The following is a 21,984-nucleotide window of genomic DNA, read 5'->3' on the forward strand; positions in this document are numbered from 1 at the left end:
AAACATAATTCTGCTATAGCTTGTAATTAATACTATTAATCTGAAGAAAGGGAAGAGTTAAACCTTTAACCTTTACATTTCTTTTCTCCTGGCATAATAAATCAAGACTCAAATACCTTTTTTTGATTCCCCAGCGCACGATTTAAGGAGGAGAACAGTAGGCTCGGAAGGACACCCACAAAGCGGGCTGGAACACGAGCCTGAGCCACACCAGGAGCTGGGGCGACGGGCGGCGGGCGGCCGGCTTACCTGGATGAGGAGGGGGTGCGTCGGCCACCTGTCAATCGCGCTCCACTTCATGGCGGGCTTCTTGCCCGCTTCATTATAGTATCTGTAAATGGCGTTTAAGCTGCTGCCTGAAATATACAGGGGCCACTTAGTACACGCGTGTGGATTATGGTGAAAATAAAAAAACAGACTAGTAAAGGCAGTAATTACGAGTTCAAAGCAGGTAACTTCTGCACTGAGTCAGTCTAATTACAAGCATTTCAATACTCCAAAATGCATATAGATCTAACTACCCTGCAAACGAAGATCACTAAAAAGCAATCAATTTCAACGACCTTTCAAAGATTAGTGAGGCTACTTCTCTAGAGAAGCACAGTGGCAGCGGATTTATGAAATATAAGCGGTCGTTATTTGCAAGGACCAAGTCTTACAACGGAAAGCATGTTACATTTTTCTTCCCCGTTATGAAGGGAATCAACCCCATCTACAGGAAGCACAGGGGGTGGGAAAGAGCGGAAAAGGAGACAGCCATGACCCCAGCGTGCGAGCCCAATCACTGCGTGATTCTAGCTAGTTCTTTCTAGTGATCTTTCTCTATAGCTGTGATGCTTCACAAATTAATTTCAGTATATGGGCACTTTTGTATCCTGAATATTTACAGCATTTTTACTTAGCATTATGAGATGAATATTTTCCACATTATAATAAAGGCTTTGTAATCATCCTTTTTAATGGCCCATTGATAAGAATAAGAGCTTATTAAGGCTTCTAAGCTCATTCTCTATTTTTATCTGCTTTATCAAATTATCCTCACTCCCTAGAATAAGTTAAATGGATACCAAATCCTTGTAGGTAATGTATCAAAACTTGTATTTCTAAGCAAGAGATGGTTAACATGAAAATTCAAGGACTAAAGAAAGGAAGGCAGATGGTGCCAACCCAGGGCAATTTTTTTCCTGGCCTAGAGGATTTGGCACTGGGGCTAAGCCCTAATCCTATGAAACCAAGCCTAGCATGGGGCCTCCTCGTCAATCTTCACGTGGGGCAAATGCTCCAAAACACGGCCATGCTGCCTGACACTAGCTTCTCTACTAGAACTATTCATCAGTTAGGTCTCCAGATAAAAAATGCTTGCCAGCACAAAGCCATACTGACATCACATGTACTCTCAGACTAAGACTCGATTTTCAAAAAAAAATAAATTGAGTTCCGTTTTCCTGAGCAGAATACAATGAGTCAGATCAATCCAAATGGAGTCCATCCCAGGTTCAAAACCCGTCTCTCCAGAAATCACGAAGTAGTCTCCGCCACCTGCACGCTGCAAGCCACATTTCACAGGGTATATTCATTTTCAGATGGATTGGGTTGGCCAGAAAGTTTGTTTGGATTTTTCTGTAACATCACGCCTGAAGGAACTTTTTGGTCAAGCCAATACAAAAGGTCTTCCGGAAGCCACAGGAGGTCTTCTGGATCACTTAGAAACATTCGATGAACTGCCTAAAGTAGTAATTAAGGGGAGAGCATAACTAAAAAAAAAAAAATTGCCTGATTAAAAAAAGTGATTGATACATCGAATATACTGGTGCTGCCGCAACACGTGTCTAAGTCAACAGATAAACGACACTCTGGGGGCCTCCAAGAATGACCATGCCTTCGTATCTCTGCAGTGAAGCCGCACCTTCCCTTATGTCCTAGGGAAAACACACAGGCAGAGGCAGCTGTGAGAGGCAGCGGTGGGCAATCCTTTGTCATATAAATAACCATCCTGTTTAATTTTGAGAGCAGAGATTTACATGGTGAGGTATATTTTTTAAAAGCAGGCAAAAAGTATAGCTTAAAAAGGTCATAATATTTTTCTCCAATAATGTGTTAGACATGTAACCAGACATTTTAAAGACACATATCCAAAAGAAATCACAATTCAAACTCTTGAGGGTGTCTGAGAACTTGGGCACTTTCACGGGTGCTCTGAATAAATATTTAAGGCACACACCAGGCTTCCTGGTGATTTCTTTCAGTAGCCTTTTGTTTTCTCCTTCCTGTTATAGAAATAATACGCTCTAATGTCCAAAAGCAATTTAGAAGTAAAAATGTGCTGACCCCAGAGCCTTGAAAAAGAATGCAAACAAACATAATTGTGGGTGACATTAGATGATTGACCTATGCCTAAATGATACTGCTGCATCATCCTCCAGCTCCAATTAAATATCTAGGAAACAACACCTAATAATACTTCCCCAAATCTAGAACACTGAGAGAAGTTAGCAAAGGAAACCCTAAACTGGGCTTTGGTTTGACCAGGAACCAACCCATAACCAAAATACATATCCAAATTTCCAGTGCTATATGGACACCTCTGCTTGCAAAATGGAAACACCTATCACCTTTGCTGCGTTAATAAGAATACTGGCGTAGCCATAAAAATAAAGGTTTATTACACAAACACAGAAAGCGGCTTAAGGTACGTTACAGATCCATTCTACAGCTGCATTAAAGCACTGGACCCTGGAAGCCGCTGCCTTTCACCCACCATTTGTAATTCTCAGTCCACTGGCTAATAACTCAAGGGACAGATGAACCATGAGATTTCAAATAGACTGACCTGAACTCTCGCGTTTAACACAGACAGGCTGGATTTGCCATTCAAATCGAAAGAGATTTATCCTCTCCTCCTGCCCTCCTCTCCCGGTTCTTCTCGCCAGGCCCAGAGCCGCCCCCTGCCGCCAGCGGGCAGGCTTACCCGTGGTGGAGCAGCTGTACTGGGGATACTGCGTGAAGGCGACCGCCCTGTGCAGGCCGTCCCTCTCCATCTCTTCAATCGCTTCTTCTGTCAACGGATGGACGTACCGGAATCCAATATAGTATTTGTGCGGGGCTGTTAGGAAGCATGTGTGGAAAGGAGAAAGCATTCATCTTGACATAGATTCCGAACATAATGCAGTGCCCAGAACAAAGGACAGTTAACCTAATTTCCTATGAGGCTGATAATGTGGGCAAGGTTAGAATATTCCTTGGATCTTCTCCAGCCTTTCGCTGGTAGATGGATTTTTCACCACTCTTTTCTGTGATCAACCTCCCCCATCACACCCATACTTTCATGGAGCACGTGGTTTTTAAAACTCAAGCTTCTGCGTCTTATTCTCTGCTCTTGGCCAAGACAAGAGAGACTTGAGAGCAAGGAGTCAAGAACTAGCATTTATTCTTAAATATAACCTCCTCTATGGACCAGGCACCATGGCAGACACTGCGCTTTTTCTTCTCATCTAAACCCCATTTTTCAGGTAAGGAAGCAGACTCTTAAAGGTTAACGAGCCCACCCAAAGGCACACCTAGTGGCTGGTTCAGATGAGATTTAATGCGGTCTCTTCGCCCCAGAGCCTGCGCTCCGTCCATGCCCACCACTTCAGCCCAGCCTTCTCATCACCCAAGTCCCCTTCTCCTGTCCCCTCAGACCCCTGGCCACCTAGTCTACAAAAAAGCTCTAGGATACTCAATAGAAGTTCATTGACGACAAATGATTGAAATGATTCTCCTCACTTATATGGAAAACAAAACCAAACCCAACAACGATGCTTAAGCTGGAGGCACTAACTGGGATTTAAAATCATTCTTCTGGGACTTCTCTGGCAATCCAGCGATTAAGACTCTGCTTCCAGTGTAGGGAGCGTGGGTTCAACAGGGGACTAAGACCTCACATGCCGAGTACGGTGGACAAAAAGTAAGAATAAAATCATTCTTCTGGCCCCTAAATGTCCCAAGTCAGGGGGTGTCTTTGTGTTCCCTCTTCCATCACTTTGCCAATTCTATTTCCTCCTTTATTATTTTAAAATCTCCTCAACCAATTTTTTTAGGCATTTATAAAATCATAAGACTGGAAGTTTCCTAAAGTTACCCAGGGCTTCCCAGGTGGCTCAGTGGTAAACAATCCACCCACCAAGAGGGAGACTCCAGTTCTATTCCTGAATCGGGAAGATCCCCCAAGGAAGGAAATGTCAACCCCCGCCAGTATTCTTGCCTGGGAAATCGCATGGACAGAGGAGCCTGGTGGGCTGCAGCCCATGGGGTCACAAAGAGTCAGACACGACTGAGCACTCACGCATCTTGATTACTTGTCTTTTCATAGGATTATACACAATTTATACTCAGGGATGAAATTGAAAATACACTACATAAACATTAAGTCTACTAAAACCAAGGTCATCTTACTGTCCAGGCCTCAGCCAGGGCTGCCACTAAGAATATGATACTAAATTGCCACAAGAAACATTTAAGTTGAAGAGAAGAAAAAGATGATACATTAATTGTGTGTGTCTCTGTGTATATACTATAATGTGTATTTTATACATATGTATATATGTGTATTATATATAAATGTGTATTATATATGTGTGTAAATGTGTATATATGTATGCATGTATTATATATATGTGTGTATGGTGAATATAGATACATAAAACATCCCTCAGTAACTTGACCAGGGGACTGAATCAGTGGACCGTGCTGTCAAGAACAGAGGCAGAGTATCGACAGGCGGGGAGAAGCACGTCTGTGCGTGGGAAGGATGGTCTGACTCAACGTTCTCCAGTGGCGACTACAAAAAGAGGAAGGAAGGGACACAAATGAAATCGTTCTTGGCTGCCTGTCCCTTCGAAGCTACCAATTTTCTGGTCTCTTGCATAAAATATGGTGACCTGCCATTAGAACACCCCAGGAGACACAACCTGGTAGGCAAAGTCCCAAGGATGGGTTGTTCAAAGATGACGTGGTTCACACTAAAACTGTCCATGATCACAGTATCATCAGGCCCATTTTTCAGGCGCTCTTGGTGCTCTGAGCTGAGGCTGAAGTGGAATTTGCTTTCTGATCTATTTTGAGACAATGCAACAGTCAAACTGACAGAGCAAGATCCCCTGAACGCTGTGGGTCCACCAGCTTCTGGCATTTTCCTTTCCACTGCCGGGAGTTGAGAGCCGCAGCCTAAATGCCCGGGGTCTGGGAGTTTTTCAGATGTTACAGACTCAGAGAGGTGGAGAGGCCTCCGTCACAGATAAAGGCGGGGCGGCGACCATATCTAGGGGTGAGACAGAGTAAAATACTCTGGAAAGAACAGATAATGCTTTCTAAACGGTCCAGTTCAAGATGTCCTGCAAAAACATGTTTCAGAAAAAGTGACAAGGCACTGGGCCTGTCCTGAGGAACTAACAAGCCTTCACAGAGGCTCCCGGCTGCCTCGCAGAGAGGAAGGTGGCTCCAGGGGGTCAACCAGCACCCCGTCTTGTGGGCAACACACCCGGCCAGAGCAAGCCCGAAACATACGACTTGCTGACCCCGCCTCGTCCACCCTCAGAGCAGCCGCCCAGTGAACACTCTGGTGAGAACTACAGAGAAGTAAAAAAAAGAAAAAGGAACAAACAGAAAAACCATTTTTTTAAACAGTAAAACTTCATTAACCTCCATTCCATTCATTTAGCGACAGCGATAGTTCAACTATCATGGGTGGTACGTTCAAATATCTGATTCGTACATGACTCTTTGAGAGAAGGGCGTGAAGTTATTATGCTGCTTTTTAATTTGTAGCAGACCATGGTGAATAAGAAAAGCTCAAATCTTCTGAATCTCTATCACGTAACCATGGTAATGCCTCTCAGGATTATCTGATTTTATGTTCACGGTGATCCTAAGAGTGGGAATGTGTTATCATCCCCATTTTCCAGATGGGGCTCAGCGAGTTGAGTCATCTGCCTGATCTCACACAATCAGGAATGGGGAAGCCAGCTGCACATGAAATGACCCCATTTTACATCCAATAAAGAATCAAAGTCTTTTACTGAATAGCACTTACTCAAGAGCCTCACTAAAAGCACCCACAGTCCATATAACTAGATATCACTTTTAAAATATATTTTACTGTGTTCCTTTTTGTAAACAAGGATCATGTGTTTATTTTTGGCTGCGTGGGGTCTCCGTTGCGGCACATGGGCTTTCTCTGCCTGCGGTGAGCGGGGGCTGTTCTCCAGCTGCCGTGGGGGGAGCTTCTCACTGCGGTGGCTTCTCTTGTCGCCGAGCACAGACTTAGGCTGCTCTGAGGCAGGTGGAACCTTCCCGGACCAGGAATAGAACCAGCGTCCCCTGCACTGGCAGGCGGATCTCTAACCACTAGACCACCAGGGAAGCCCTAAAAATGTATTTTAGGTTTAGACTTTTCATGAACTGAAATGACTACACCTCTCATCTGTATTCCTTCTATATTTCTTAAATGACTTCGGTGCAATCTGTTCCCTCGTGGAGTACACTGTATTTAGTCAATACTCAAGTCTGTGCAGAGCCTGTGCAAGTCTCAAACTGTCTGTCCTGGCTACCAAGCAACAACTGTTTGCCCCCCTAGATGGGAATATGAAACATTCTTATCTGGTTGTAATCATCACATTTTTTTGTTTGTTTGTTTGCCTAAAGAGAACTTTTCCAAATATACATAAACAAATAGACACAGTTCAGAAATCAACTTGATAATTTTATAGGATAAAAACTATAAGAAGGGAGGAGGAATGAGAAAGAGATGCAGAGACAGGGAAGCAGGAAGCGGGGAGGCAGGGAGGGACCCTGTGCTAGTCTCCGAGGCGGCTGGGGCCCATTGCCGGCTTCGGGTCCACCCGGCCAAGCGTGAACAGCAGGACAAAAAACTTCCAGGTAATCTGGGTGAGCCCCTGAGGGAGCCGCAGAGCCACATCTGTAACCGCCTTATTAGTCTTTCATGCAAAGTTCCCCCAAAGAAGCTGCCAAACCTTGAGACTGTTTGCAACATCCTCGTCAGCTGCCATACTGGTTTTGTAGAGAATCGCTCCAGTAAGCCTTCAAAAGATTTTCCTCTCGGTCCCTGGAGTAGCCTGGCCTGTAGCAGCAAGGCTCCACGAGACTAGAAGCTTCTTGTGAGTAGAAGCCATGTGTTTCGACTTTGAGTAGCAGCATCAACCAGGGAAGGGCCCTGGCTGGGCCACTGCTGAGTGAATGTTTGGGTGGTCGTGGGCCTCATTAAACACCCACACCGCCCCAGAGCAGGCCTGCTTGAATGACGAGATGGTCATCTACCACGCAGGAAAAAGGCAGAGTTACACTCGTCTGCCTCAGAGAGTCCCAAGCATGGGCCGCAGAGGCTGGTGATATGCCCTAGGGTCAACACCAGCTGTCTGACAGTGAGTAGGTTATTGCTGTTCAGTCGCTAAGTCATGTCTGACTCCTTGCACATCTGAACCCATGGACCACAGCACGCCAGGCTCCTCTGTCCTCCACCGTCTCCCAGAGTTTGCTCAAATTCATGCCCATTGAGTCGGTGATACTATCTAACCATCTCATCCTCTGCCGCCTTCTCTTTTTGCCTTCAATCTTTCCCTGGCTCAGGGTCTGGGACCCCAATGATCAGGGAATGGGATGCTGGGGTAAACTCAGGTCATTCTATGGGGCTCTTTCCAGGCTGCCTGGGGAGGTGGAGGCCACGGCTGGCCTGCCTGGCCTGGACAAACCAGTAGCCTCACCACAGAGAGGACAAGGAAGGATGCATGGGTAATCCTTTTCCAAGGCTGACAACTCCACTAGGGCCTTTATGGTGACGGGCGCTAGACTAAGATGTCAACAGGAAAAACAGTGTCTTCCCAGCATTGTCCACTGAGGGCTGCACAGCAACTGCAGATGTGGTTCACACTGAACCTTTTATTGTGATAAACTGTTAATGACTAGAGAGTATGTTCTCTATCAGGTAGGTGCGAGGCGAGGTCAGTCAAGTTTCCCTCACTGGGCATTTTAAAAGACACACTGTGTCATGTGTGGCTGAACCGTGTCAGAGTGCCCTGCAGCCACAAGTGAAGGGAGCGAGCAAAGCGAATAGTCAAAGGTGCAACTGAACAGTTTTCCAAGCGAGGAGCCCGGCAAAGGGCTGGAGCCTTTTGTCCCACGTGTGACGCAAACCTGTGGATTCCAAGAGCAACTCGAGTGGATACTCAGTGAGATGCTCTCGATCCTGCCTAGCGGGCCTCTCTCCACTATGTCTCACTCCTGTCCTGATTCTGAACCTTAAACTGCAGCAATGAACACATTTCATGTATCCTAAGATGCACATTTTTTAACACCATGCATTGGTCTACAGCAGATGCTGTCTTAAAATTAACTGGCAGAGGTCTTACGTCTTCGTGAATCCATGGACAGAGGAGCCTGGTGGGCTACAGTCCACAGGGTCACAAAGAGTTGGACACGACTGAAGCGACTTGGCACGCACGCATGCACATTATGCAAAAACAATGGTGCGTCCTGCAATCAATGGTGTCTTGAACGCAGTTAAATACAGCACTTTGAGTTCCTTCGTGCAGTTACTGTTTCATTATGTACATTATGATTTGTGTTAGAGGTTCTCAGAGAACAGCCACCAGATATACGCAACCCTCTTTTTAGTGCCATGCCCGACGAGGCACTTAAATGACTCACAGTGAGGGTGTTGCCAAGAGCTGAAAGCAGTTGCTGAAAGTTGTGTAGAGACTCATGGCTGCAGTGACAGCTGCTGATTCTGCTCTAAAGGCTGATCTAATTAGCCATCCACACAGAACTAATTCACCAAGTCGCTCAGTCGAGTCTGACTCTTTGTGACCCTATGGACTGTAGCCCACCAGGCTCCGCTGTCCATGGGATTCTCCAGGCAAGAATATTGGAGTGGGTTGCCATGCCCTCCCCTCCAGGGAATCGTCCCAACCTAGGGATCGAACCTGCATCTCTTACATCTCCTGCATTGGCAGGCGGGTTCTTTACCGCTAGCGCCATCTGGGAAGCAGCAGCCTCAACCAATTCCCCAAAGGTTTCTTTCTTCTCAGGACGATGATATGTGCCTCTTTTTTTTTTTCACGGTTGGTAGCCTCTTCCTTATAAGCTAGCTCAACACACACCTCCAACTTCCTTTTGAGGCTAATGTTCCAAAACCTTAGTTTTCCATTTGTAACATACAGAAGTAGTAGAAGAGGCTATACAGCTGAGGACGAAGGATAATGATAACGCCAGAGAACTGAGGTTGGTGGCCAGGCCATCATGTAGGAACACTCACAAATTGAGAGCTGCTGGTACCCAGATCTGCATTTGGCATCCAATAATGTTATGAATTTCATAAGTAACCCTTGAAAGAACAACGCTAGTGGGACGTGAGAAATGCCCTACCTGTGTGTGGGGACAGCTCGTCCAGCAGCTTCACCATGCCTTCCCCCTGCTTGGAGGTCCACATCTTGATGGGCGATCCGCCTCCGATCTTGCGGTACTGCTCCTGAATTTTGGGGGTTCGGCGTTTGGCGATGAATGGTCCCAGCTTACTAAATCATTAAACATTGAAATCATTTTATTCCAGCTAACCAACTTCCTACTCGATTTAAAAAAAAAAAAAAAAGCCAGAATTTAAGAAGAGCCTAATAAAATCAAACCTTTAGAAACAGAAGCTCAAGGTCACTGACACCAGCCAGCTCTTTCGACCCAGGTTAGAGAGAGAGAACCTGATGGTCTCCGAGGAGCAGCCTCCTCTGCCCCACAAGTGGCTCTAGCAGCAGGAGCCCCACCACCGTGCAGAGCCTGCGGCTGTGTGCCAGCCACTAACTTAACCCCTCTTGATCCTGCACCTACAAGAACTGGGACAAACAAGACATTTGGCAGCGTACAGCCCTCTTAATTCAAGAAAATGCATATTAATTCCATAATATAGTTGCCCACGTGAGCAAAGATGTATGGGCAAGCATGGTCATTGTTAACACTGAAGACAATCCAAGTGTCCATCAGTGAGGCACTGGTTAAATAAATGAAGGTATGACCATACCATGCAGTTCTACACAGTCATGAAAACAGAATGAGCCAGATCTATACCATCTGTTACGGAATAATCTCCAAGATACATTATTAAGTTTCAAAAAAAATAGCAAAGTGACAAATAACATACATGAACCCATTCACATTTGTGTAAAAGGGGGGGCATTGTGTATGTGTGTTTGTGTCTTCTTGGATGTCCACGGATTATTTCTGGACCTAATAGCACTTACCTCTGGGGTGGGTAAGTGGAAGGCTAGAGTCCAAGGGGAAAGAGGCACCTGCTTTTTACTGTAAATACTTTTTAACTGTTTGCATTTTTATCGTATGCATGCATATTTTTTTAATTTAAAAACGCTATTTTAAAGAAAAAGGAGAGGGCTGCCCTGGTGGTTTAGTGGTAAATCCCCCGCCAATGCAGGAGACACAGGTTTAATCCCCAGGCCAGGAAGATCCCACATGCCACAGAGCAACTAAGCCCGTGCACCACAGCTATTGAGCCTGTGCTTTCGAGCCTGGGAGCCGCAATAACTGAGCCCACATTCCACAACTCCTGAAGCCCAAGGACCCTAGAGCCCATGCTCAGCAACAAGAGAAGCCACTGCAATGAGAAGCCTGCACGCCACAACTGGAAACGCTCGCTGCAACTACAGAAAGGCCTGTGCAGCAACAGAGACCCAGCACAGCAGAAAATAAATAAAATTATTTTTAAAAGACAAAGGAGAAAAGGAAGAAGGGAAGAAAGAATGAAAGGAAGGGAAGAAGGACAGCAAGAATCCACCTTCACAGCGCAAACGAATAATACTCATTGATTCTCTGAGTGTCAGCCAGTTGTCAAGTACCAAGCACAAATATATCTTCAAAGATCTTGAAAGGTCCTTCCGCAGTGTGTCCAGACCACCGCAATTTCCAGAGCTCAGGGGAGGAAAGGGCTCAGGGGGAATCCTTACTGACTGGCTCTCTCTCTCCCCTGCAATTTTTCTGATATCATAGCTTTCTCATAGCCAACAGAAAAAAATAATGCTGCTCCAGCCCTAACTGATATGCACTAAAACCATTTTTTTTTTTTCTCTTGGAAACTACAGAAATGAGACCCAAGGAGGGGAAAACGCACTGCACAGGTAATGGATAAGGACAGGCGTCCACACATATCTTACTTTTGGACAGGAAGTGTCATGAGGTCTTGATCCAAGAAGAGCCTCTGAAGGAAGTCCTGAACTTCTTCGACGGTTTCGGGGCCTCCCATGTTCAGCATCAATATTCCAGTTTTCGGCTTCCTGCATAAAACAAAAGGTAACAACGGGTTTGAAATACTTCTCATTTTCCTCTAGGGTAGACTCTTGGTTCAGCTGGCAGATTCTCACCTCGTGTGTTCAATGCAAAGATGAAAATGGCGGATGGCAGCTCTCGTCAAGGCCGTCGCAGTGAACGCAAGGGGCCAGGTCCGCTCAGTCCCAGTCCCGGCTCAGACTCTGACCCTCACCTCCTAGCTCCACCCTGGCCCCCGGACGTCCCTGGGCACCAAATGTTTCTCTATTAAATTGCCAGCTCTGAACAAAGACCCCATTCTTTGGGGACTGAGGGTCAAGGTAAAAACCTAAAATTGTCCTGAGGCGGAAACTCCTGTTCACGAGACTGCCTCATGACTACACAGGTTACCTGATCTCTCCAGGCTTAAGTCTCTTCATCTGTAAAACAGAGAGTTCACCGATTACCTCAGGAGGTTACTTTGAGGATTAAGCGGATAATGTACTTGGTCATTTAGCACAAGCCGGGACGTATGGTAGGTTCCATGCTACACATCGGAGAAGGCAATGGCACCCCACTCCAGTACTCTTGCCTGGACAATCCCATGGATGGAGGAGCTTGGTAGGCTGCAGTCCATGGGGTCGCTAAGAGTCGGACACGACTGAAGCGACTTAGCAGCAGTAGCAGCAGCAGTCTACACATAGGAGCCGTGGGCTTCCCTATAATTTTAAACCTCCACAGTAAACTACTAGCCCAGCTCTCTCTTTAAATAAATATGCCCTTATTTATTCCCTTCTCTTTGGTTAATTATTATATTATTGCTGACTAGTTATTTCCTGCTACTCCGCTTCCTTCTCCAGAGCCTGCCTGGACTCCTTTTCAGTCTCTCCTGCTGTGATGAACTACATTTCTCACTTTCCCCTCACCTCTCCACCCTTCACCTAAAACCCAACTACTTAAGCAACTCCTATGACACACTGGTCTAAACTACTCAAACTAGTTCCAAGCTAAAGAATCAACTATTACTGAATGAGCAAAGAGAAACAAAAAAGAAAGTCAAGCGGCTTCTGGGAACTTTTTTTAAAAAGGACTGTGCAAAAATGTAATATGTGCACAAGGTTAGGCAACCGTGACAACTTTCTAATTCCTAAACATTTTCGTCACCCTCAAAAAACTCTCATATCCGTCACAACTATTCCCTATTCCCCTTGGCACTCACCCCGGCAACCACTAATCTACTTACAGATTTGCCTATTCATAGAAATAGAATCATTTCTGGCCTACTGGCCTAAATAATATTATATGTGGTTTTCTGTGTCTGGTTTTTCACTTAGCATAAAATTTGCAAGGTTCATTCATGCTGTAGCACGAATCAGTACTTCTTTTCTTTTTTATGGCTGAATAATATTCCATCATATGAATATCCTGTCCACTCACTCTTGCTAAAGTGACTGAGAAATAAGCAACCTCACGTTTATTTAAAACACCATTATTACAAACGCTGAGGGGTCTACTTTCTCAGTCTCCTTCGTCAAAACCACCTCCAGCTAAAGCAGTGACTGAAGCAATCATGCTGAGATGGCTCTCATTTGGAAGATTGCTCATAAAGGATTCTAAAGCTAATGATATGATGACAGTTTAATTGCCATTTTTAAAAAAGTGTTAATCATGTTTGGCAATCATTTTAGGCAAGAGTGGGTCAAATTTATACAAGTGAAAACTGTTTTCTTGATAGAACACACTTTAGATGGATGAAGTAGATATCTGAATTCTCAGCTTAAATTTTCAAAATAAGAGCCAATTGCTGGGGAAAGGGAAGAGATGCATTATCATGAAGTCAAGGATTTTCTCACTTAGACCCCACTGTATAGATTAACCAAGGTCACTTTTCCCACCATTGTCTTAGGCCAGGGTTTCTTGACCTTGGCCCTGCTAACATTAGTAGCTGGGTAATCCTTTGTTATGGGGCTGACCTGTGTATCGTAGGAGGCTGAGTGGCTACCTTGGCCTCCAGTTACTAGACAGTAATAGCATATGCCGCACCCCAGCTGTGACAACCAATAATGTCTCCAGCCATTGCCAATATGTCCCAGGGGACAAACATACCCGCTCCCCACCCTCTGTTCAGAACCACTATATTAGAGAAAGGGGGTTTAATCTCCTTTTACCAAACCAAGCAACTACTTTCAAGTTACTGTTCCATAACTTTTTCATACCCTGTGACCAGGGAAGTCATATCAATGAATTAACAAACCTGTGTTGAGTTTTCTTTTCTTGATACCTGAAAATTCCAGATTCATTATATTGTGAAACTGTAATATTCCCTTAATCTTTCTACTTAGGCCACTGTTCTCCTGGGATTCTGTCTTTCACCCTCAAAAGCTGTGACTCACAATAAATTAAGTGCATTTTTCCGTGGATTGCTGCCAGTTAACAGATTACTGGTTAAGAGACTTACCTAAGCCACAGAGGGTATCAATGCGCAAACGGGATTTAGAACTGTTTTTCATCTATAACACCTGAGCTCAGAACAAGAGTGGCTTTAAATGGGATATTACTCTGTCCTGCAAACCCATGTTTTTGCAAACCATGTGGATCTTATACATGAAAGAGACACACGATGTGAAAATACCTAAATACGCGTGCACTTAATTCAAAACTGTGCTGTGCATGATGAATGGAGTATTAGGAAGCCCTAGTCCGACACCCTTTATTCCTGAATGTGAAGAGCAAATCTTTAGTCAAGGGTCACCGTCTCCTCTCCCCTCCAGACCCAGCACATCTGAGACCAAGGTCTGATTGGCCAAGGTCTGATTCCCTTTGTTTGAATGGAAAAGTGTACACAGCAAACATATTCAAAGTTTCTCACTTGAAAAGTTTGCCACATTCTGCCATTTGTATTCTTGACATCTCAAAATAGAAGGTTTTCCTTTTGAACTGTTAATTGGACAAAACCAAAATTGAAGCTTATTAATATATAAAGGAACAAAATAATTCTATTCTGCTGTATATAATCTGCATCAAGATAAAAAAAAAATACAAATACAAGCTCTTCATTAAATCCCCTAGATGTAATTGGCCAGAGGATCTATGCTGCCTCTAGAACAGGGTTTGGCAAACTCCAGTCCATGGGCCAAATTTGACCCCATGCTCCCTGACTGTTTTTGTAAATAAAGTTTCATTGGAACAGAGTTCCACTCGTTTGTTTACGTGTCACCAGTGGCTGCTCCCACATTGTGATGGGAAAGGACAGTGAATAGCAGTAAACAAGACCAAATGGTCCAGAAAGCCTGAAAAATCGCTCAGGGCTTTGCAGACAAATTTGTACTGTAGTGTTGTTCAGTACAATCTGAGCACTAAGCAGCACAAGGCCTTCATCATATCTGGCATCAGAATGACTCACAAAGACACCACTTCATTGTTGTTGCTGTTGTTTAGTTGCTAAGTCATGTCTGACTCTTTGTGACTAGCACTCCAGGCTGGACTGCAGCACTACAGGCTTCCCTGTCCTTCACTAGCTCCTGGAGTTTGCTCAAATTCATGTCCGTTGAGTCAGTGATGCTATCTAACCATCTCATCCTGTGCCACCCCCTTCTCTTCCTGCCCTCAATCTTTCCCAGCATCAGGGTCTTTTCCAATGAGTTGGCTCTTCACATCAGGTGGCCAAAGCATTGGAGCTTCAGCTTCAGCATCAGTCCTTCCAGTGAATATTCAGGGTTGATTTCCTGTAGGATTGACTGGTTGGATCTCCTTGCAGTACAAGGGACTCTTAAGAGTCTTCTCCAACACCACAGTTCAAAAGCATCAATCCTTCAGTGCTCAGCCTTCTTTATGGTCCAACTCTCATATCTGTACTTGACTACTTGAAAAAATATAGCTTTGACTATATGGACCTTTGTCAGCAAAGTGATATCTCTGCTCCTTAAGATGCTGTCTATGTTGGTCACAGCTTTCCTTCTAAGGAGCAAGCATCTTTTAATTTCATGGCAGCACTCACTTCATTATCTCTCTTTTTTTTATAATAGTGACTTTTTAAAAATTAATTTATTTTTAGCTGTACTGGGTCCTTGTTGCTGAGCACAGTCTTTCTCTAGTTGCTGATAGTGGGGCTACTCTCCAGTTGGGGTGCACAGGCTTCTCACTGTGGTGACTTCTCTTGTTGCAGAGCACAGGCTCTAGGCGTCCAGGTTTCATTGGCTGCAGTGCGTGGGCTCAGTAGCTGTGGCACAAGGGCTTAGTTGCTCCTCAGCATGTGAAATCTTCCCAGACCAGGGACTGAGCCCGTGTCCCCTGCATTATCAGGGGGATTCTTAACTACTGGAGCACCAAGGGAGTTCCCTCATCTCTTGTAATCAAATACAGAAATAACCAGTGTGCTCTATAACATGGATAAATAAATTAGGATTTAATAAAATACTCGAGTGAGTGAAAGTCGCTCAGTCATGTCCAACTCTTTGCGACCCCATGGGTGGTAAGGCTCCTCTGTCCACGGAATTCTCCAGGCCAGAATACTGGAGTGGGTAGCCATTCCCTTTTCCAGGGGATCTTCCCAACCCAGGGATTGAACCCAGGTCTCCCAATTGCAGGCTGATTATTTACCGTCTGAGCTACCAGGGAAGCCCAAGAATACTGAAGTGGGTAGCCCATCCCTTCTCCAGCAGATTTTCCCAACCCAGGAATCAAACCAAGGTGTCCTGCATTGCAGGCAGTTTCTTTACCAGGTGAGCTACCAGGAAATACTCTTGGGCTATTAAAATGATATAAACTTTTTATAGTGATGTGACAGTCATATTATTAAACAAAAACAGCAAGTTATAAAAATAATGTATGCAGTATTATCACATTTTGATAAATATATACTGAGTAAATTAATAGATACAAGTATAGAGACAAAATAATGGGTGGTGAGATTATCCGATATTTTTTTTTCCTGTCTGGATTTTCTAAAATGAACTGATTTCTTTTCTATAAATATGATATAAAGTTACCTACTAGAATTTGGGGGTTTTTTTTAGATTTTTTAATTCAATTTTAATAATTTAATCTTAAGGCTATTTATGTTGTTGACTTTGGCCACTAAGTATAACATAGTAAAGAAATAATTTTTCTCCCAGGGTTCCACATCCAATCAATTCTTAAGGTTACACCAAACCCTAAATATTTAAAGCACTCTGTACTATGGCTGGAGTGAGAAAAGAGGGAGGCAGGGCGGGCAGATGAACGGCTTCCTGCTGGGCACCCCCCAGGACACAGACTGCATCTGTGCTTCCGGTCTTTTAGGAGGCCCGAGAGTCAAAAGGAGTTGACTTGGGGCCCCACCCTAGTGCCTGATCCCCAACGAACCTCAGTTCCCTGCAGGTGCTCAATCATCATGCCCAGGGTCACATGCGATGGGAAATAACAAACACAAAATAAGACCATTTTATTTTCAAAGCTGTAGAACTCTGGCAGAACAACTGGTCTACCAGAAAGGTCACGGCATTAATGGCTCACAGCTCCTCTCTTTCTCTCTGCCCAGCGTTCAAGTGCACAACTCCCATCTGCGTGCTCATCTAAAAAGTACCCGTTATAGCTCCTAATGCCTCTGTACCAGAGGGAGACTTGGAAACAGCTGTGGCTTCTAATATTGAAAAGGACACTCAGCAGCAACGCCAGGCCTGCTGACGTCCCACCTGCAAACAGCAGAGGTGAGGGAGGGGACGTGCTTTGTGCTTTGATAAACCGTAAATCCTATTATGTCGTTTATTATTATGTTCAATGGGTTTAGCAGTTTACTACAGGAATTCGGGGTAGATTAGTTATTCTTTTTCCTGCACGGGACATGTATTTCATAAGTATAATTATATTAGGTTCATAAACACATTTCCAGCATACACATAATTTCTGTTACATGACATATTCCAGAACTAAGTTCCCACCTGATGGACAGACGGCACACAATGCTGTGTCCTTGAACAAAAGCCCTGTGGGATTTTGATTTGTCAAGCAGATCTCAGTGAAGCTGGGGAAAAAATTTTAATTAAAAAAATGGAAAAATCTATCAAAATTCAAAACAACTTTTAAAGCCTTCATTGGAGGTGAAATCTATAGTTTAACAGCTTTTGAAAGGAAGCCAAGAAAATAACATACCGCTTCTTACACACTGGGTTTTCCCAACACCTCTCCTCCTAGGTAGCTGGTATCCACTGGTATTTATGTCAGAAAAAAGGAAATCTTTATTAGTATGTAAAGTTGGACTCATACCTGTTCCCCGGCTGAACCTGAGGCTCGGGGCTTCTGGCACGCTGGGCGATTTCCGTGGTGGCCGCTGCTGTGGCCGCACCCGACTGGCACCTCCATGGCTGACAGGCCCTTGAGCCACCATACAGCACTGTGACAAAATTAAAGTGGCAGCATGAAATCTAGCTGGAAAGTAATTTCTTTTGAAGAGGCCCTCAGAGCATAATTCCTGGATTTTAAATTTAAAGGGATGCTACAGCAGAGGCGATTTCCCCAGCATTTCTCTGCAGGTGGGTGCAGGCTCTTAAGCCCCATCTGAGGGGATGGGGGGTGTCCCCTGGGATGGCTTATCGCAGCCGCCTGCATGGAACCTTCTTGGAAGCCTCCTCTCCCTGCTTTGGCCACCAGTTTTCATACGATCCCTCAAGAGAATCACTGCATGTTATGATGGCAGCATGCTACTCATAAAGGTAAGGAGCAGGTAGAAAAGGTTCAGACCACTGATTAAAGGAGTGGCATGCATGCGTGCTAAGTTGCTTCAGTCATGTCCAGTTCCTTGCGACCCCATGGACTGTAGCCTGCCAGGCTCCTCTGTCCATGGGAAGAACACCAGAGTGGGTTGCTATGCCCTCCTCCAGGGGATCTTCCTGACCCAGGGGTCAAACTCGTGTCTCTTATGTCTCCTGCACTGGCAGGCGGGTTCTTTGGCATTAGCACCACCTGGGAAGCTGGGCCAGTTTTCCACACTGGCATAAATCTCACATCTACCTATGAGCCTTCTCCAATACGGCACCGGGACTGAGAACCCCAGGATTGAACCTGGACTCTGACAAGCTGGGGGAATCCCTGTTTTCAAGGGCCAATTCTGGCCCTCCTCCTTATCCACTCCACTCCACGGGGTATGCCATCTGTACTGCCAAGGATTCGTGGGCTCCCAGAGCCCCGCCACCATTTCTGACCAGGCTCCAAGTGCCCAGGACCCCAAATTCCCTGACTCCAAAGCCCCATTTCCAGGGTCTTCAGGCCTCTTTCCAGCATCCATCCTCCTGAGGGAGGACTGCACTATCAGTATAAGTCATTCTTGACCTGAAGGGTAGCCAACGGGTGGCTGCTCATGGGGTAAGAGTGGAACTTGAACATGAACACTGGAGTAGGCACAAGACTCTTCAGCATGCCGGCAGGCCGGGCATAGAGAGAGAAGCAGGGAGGTCTGCCCACCAGAGGCAACTTGCTCAAGGCCCTGGCATTGACACGGCAACTGTGACGAGTTCAAGAGTTCACCCTTCCGGCCATGAGCAAGGTCTGTTTGTTAGCATAGCAGAACAGAACATAAAACAGTCCGCTCGCTGGCAAGACTTAGTTGTGGGCCTGGAGAGTAGAGGAGTGGAGGAGGGCATGGGCCATACCCCATTACAGCATGGAGAGTGTTCATCCTTAAACAACATGGAGTGAAGTGAAACGGAAGCCACGCAGTAGGTACTGAAGATGGCAATGCGAGACAGCCGCTACTACCATGCCCCACGGCATACACATGACTTCCCCACCCTGTTCTCAAACCAGCAGGTCTCAAACCAACGTGAGATCTATCTCCTTCTACCAGCCTCCCACTTAGGAGTCAAAGGCATTCTGGTGAGAGATTCGGGCTGTGGACCAGCAGGTGGGACTCTCGACCCATTTCTGCCGCTGACTCGTAACAGAACTGGGACTGGCTTGTAGCCTTTCTGACCCTTAGTTTCCCACGCTGAAAAATGATGACACCCTGCTATCCACAGCCTCCTGGTAAAGATTACAGCAGGTAGGACCAGTGGAGCACAATGCCTACAGGTGGCGTTAGCAGTAAAGAGTCCACCTGCCAATGCAGGAGCCTTCAAGACACCTGGGTTCGATCCCTGGGTGGGGAAGATCCCCGGGAGAAGGCAATGTCACCCCACTCCAGGATTCTTGCCTGAAAAACCTCACGGGCAGAGGAGCCCGGTGGGCTACAGTCCAGGGGGTCGCAAAGAGTCAGACACGACTGAGCGTGCACGCACACATATAATCAGTGCTGGTATCATTTTCTTTTGTGTCTAGAGCATCGGGGCTACACCTGCTCCAATTTTTTTTTAATTTTAATCACCCGGCATGTCTATAAAACATAGGAGAAGAATATTTCCCGGCCAGTTAGATTTCCAGCTATCCCGATTGTGCACACGGTCAGCAGAGCTAATAACGTGAGCTTGAGCCGAACAACCCTTAACTCAAAGCAGAAGCGCCAAGACTGAAATGAAGAGGTGCAACCCCACTCAAATGAAGTCTCAAACCAACTCCCATCTCCTTGTTTTAGACAAGCCCAATTCTGAACTGCATGATGAGGCCTAAGCAGGCTCTCAATCAAGCCACCATGTCCCCAGTTCCTTATACGAATGAGGTTATATCAGATTCTATGGGGTATCAGAAAGGAAATTTGGCGTCACACAATTTGACTTTTGGTACTATAATAAGATTTCCTCTGGCAAACTTTAAAAGGGGTTGGGGTAGGGGTGGGCAAAAAGGGTGAGAGTCTCCAACCAGTACATTAGTATTTCTTAGAACAATTTGGGAGCTGGGAGCTTTTTGAGCTGCTACACTATTGCCATGCCCTCTCTACTTGCAAAATTCTCTTCTCTGAGGTGAAACACATTCTCAAAGAAGGGTGATGCTGCTAAAAAAAAAAAAAATGGATCCTTTTTGCTCAGGACATAGGGTTCACACACCCACCTCTCAAGGACTTCTCTAAAACACTCCTATCAGAGTTCCCTAGTGGTCCAGTGGTAAAGACTCCCCCTGGCAACCCAGGGGACACAGGTTCCATCCCTGGTTCGGGAAGATCCCACATGTCCGGGGGCAGCTAAGCCTGTGCACCACAGCTAGAGAGTAGCCCCTGCTGACCACAACTAGAGAAAGCCTACACACAGCAGTGAACACGCAGCACAGCCAAACATCAATCAATAACTTAAAAATAAATAAAGAAAACACTCCTCTCCCCAGTGATCTGAAGACTCTAGAGAAGCAGTGTGTCTCCTACTTAATGATTAGTATTAATCTATCTAAAGGAGTTTAATTATTCAAAGAACAAAATGAGACTTCTGAATATACTCAGGTAACTGCTTAAGAGAAACTCAAAGGCACAGGCAGCAGCATCTGGTGTAGAGAGTGTGTTCTGAGCTAGAGAGATCCAAGTAGAAATGCCAGACAGGACCAAACAAAGTTATGTGACAGTACTTGGGCAACTCACTGAGCTACTCCAAGCCTCACTTTCCTCATCTGTAAAATAGTGATGAGGCCAAACTTTCAGGGCTGTTGTAACGATTAGGAAAATTTTTAGAAATCTATATCCAGCCTGAAAAACAGTGCCAGGCACAATGCAAGTAATTAAGCAAGAAGTAAGAACACTGAATAATAAGGATTTGCCCACTCATAAACTAAGACCAGGTAATTCTAACCCTACTCTTGGCATGGACAACTGGTCTACCTTTGGAAGGCCTACAGACAGTAAAAGTTATAAAACCAAGTGACACGCAGAAGAGAAGATGATGTAAGAAAAGAAAACTTCATCAATTCCTGGACACACCAAATACATGAGTCATTCAAAAGTATACCTGTGACTTAAGAAGTTCGTGAGTATTAACTGGTCCCCCCAAACCAAATTATCTAATATTTTGGATGCCTGGGGGTGGTATACAGGAGGGTAGAAAACAAGGTACACAAGTACCTAACACTGCCCTTTTCTACCACATAGGAGATGAGGATTATTTTAAAAGGTCCTTATAAATATGTGTATCATTTTAAAAATTAACAGAAATAAGGCTCTATGTTGTACCTATTAATAAGCACTTGGGGAGAGGAAGCTTTAAGAATTGTTATCTATCTGATCTGGAGCCAAAATGTTCTAATGTATTAATTTAAACATTATATACATATTTTATTATTCTAGATTTGTTTTTTTTCTAATTACAAAAGACATATATGCCTAACATAGAAAATCTGGAAAGGAAAAGGTACGAGAAACAATAATTATTCTACCAACTTTCTGAAATATACTATATACATATATACCAGGGAGCTTCTTATTAATTCTGTAATATGCTAAAAACACAGAATATAACACTTTGCTTTTCTACTTTGAAAATTCATTTTGAGAAATACTATTCAATTTTTCCTACCCCAGATGTTAATCCTTTCATATAAAACAAGATAAAGTAGTATGAAAGTGAAAGTGAAAATGTTATTCAGTAGTCTCAGACTCTTTTGAGACTCCATGGAGTATATAGCCCACCAGGCTCCTCTGTCTATGGGACTCTCTGGGCAAGAATACTGGAGTGGGTTGCCATTCCCTTCTCCAGGGCATCTTCCCCACCAAGGGATTGAACCCAGATATCCTGTATTGCAGCAGATTCTTTACCATCTGAGGCACCAGGGAAAATCAGTCTGTAATTCAACTAAACTTCAAAT

At 44.8% G+C, this 21,984-nt stretch overlaps 1 protein-coding gene across 5 annotated transcripts in view; it reads right to left on the bottom strand.

Moving 5' to 3' along the window:
- Positions 1 to 21,984, bottom strand: part of FECH (ferrochelatase) — a 35,527-nt gene that overhangs the window by 12,079 nt on the left and 1,464 nt on the right. For 3 of the 5 annotated variants that reach the window (XM_081562924.1, XM_081562926.1, XM_081562923.1), the window contains exons 2-6: positions 17,539 to 17,665; positions 11,205 to 11,324; positions 9,418 to 9,566; positions 2,969 to 3,103; positions 250 to 356 (exon numbers count right to left, since the gene is read on the bottom strand). In XM_081562924.1, the coding sequence (XP_081419050.1) occupies positions 250 to 356; positions 2,969 to 3,103; positions 9,418 to 9,566; positions 11,205 to 11,324; positions 17,539 to 17,665 (638 nt within the window). Of the gene's footprint in view, positions 1 to 249; positions 357 to 2,830; positions 3,104 to 9,417; positions 9,567 to 11,204; positions 11,328 to 17,523; positions 17,666 to 21,984 lie in introns of all 5 variants that reach the window. The other 2 variants (XM_081562922.1, XM_081562925.1) reach the window with 2 other exon arrangements.

This window comes from Giraffa tippelskirchi, chromosome 14 (assembly GCF_054371585.1).
Source record: "Giraffa tippelskirchi isolate mGirTip1 chromosome 14, T2T-mGirTip1v1.2.pri, whole genome shotgun sequence".
Lineage (NCBI taxonomy): Eukaryota > Metazoa > Chordata > Mammalia > Artiodactyla > Giraffidae > Giraffa > Giraffa tippelskirchi.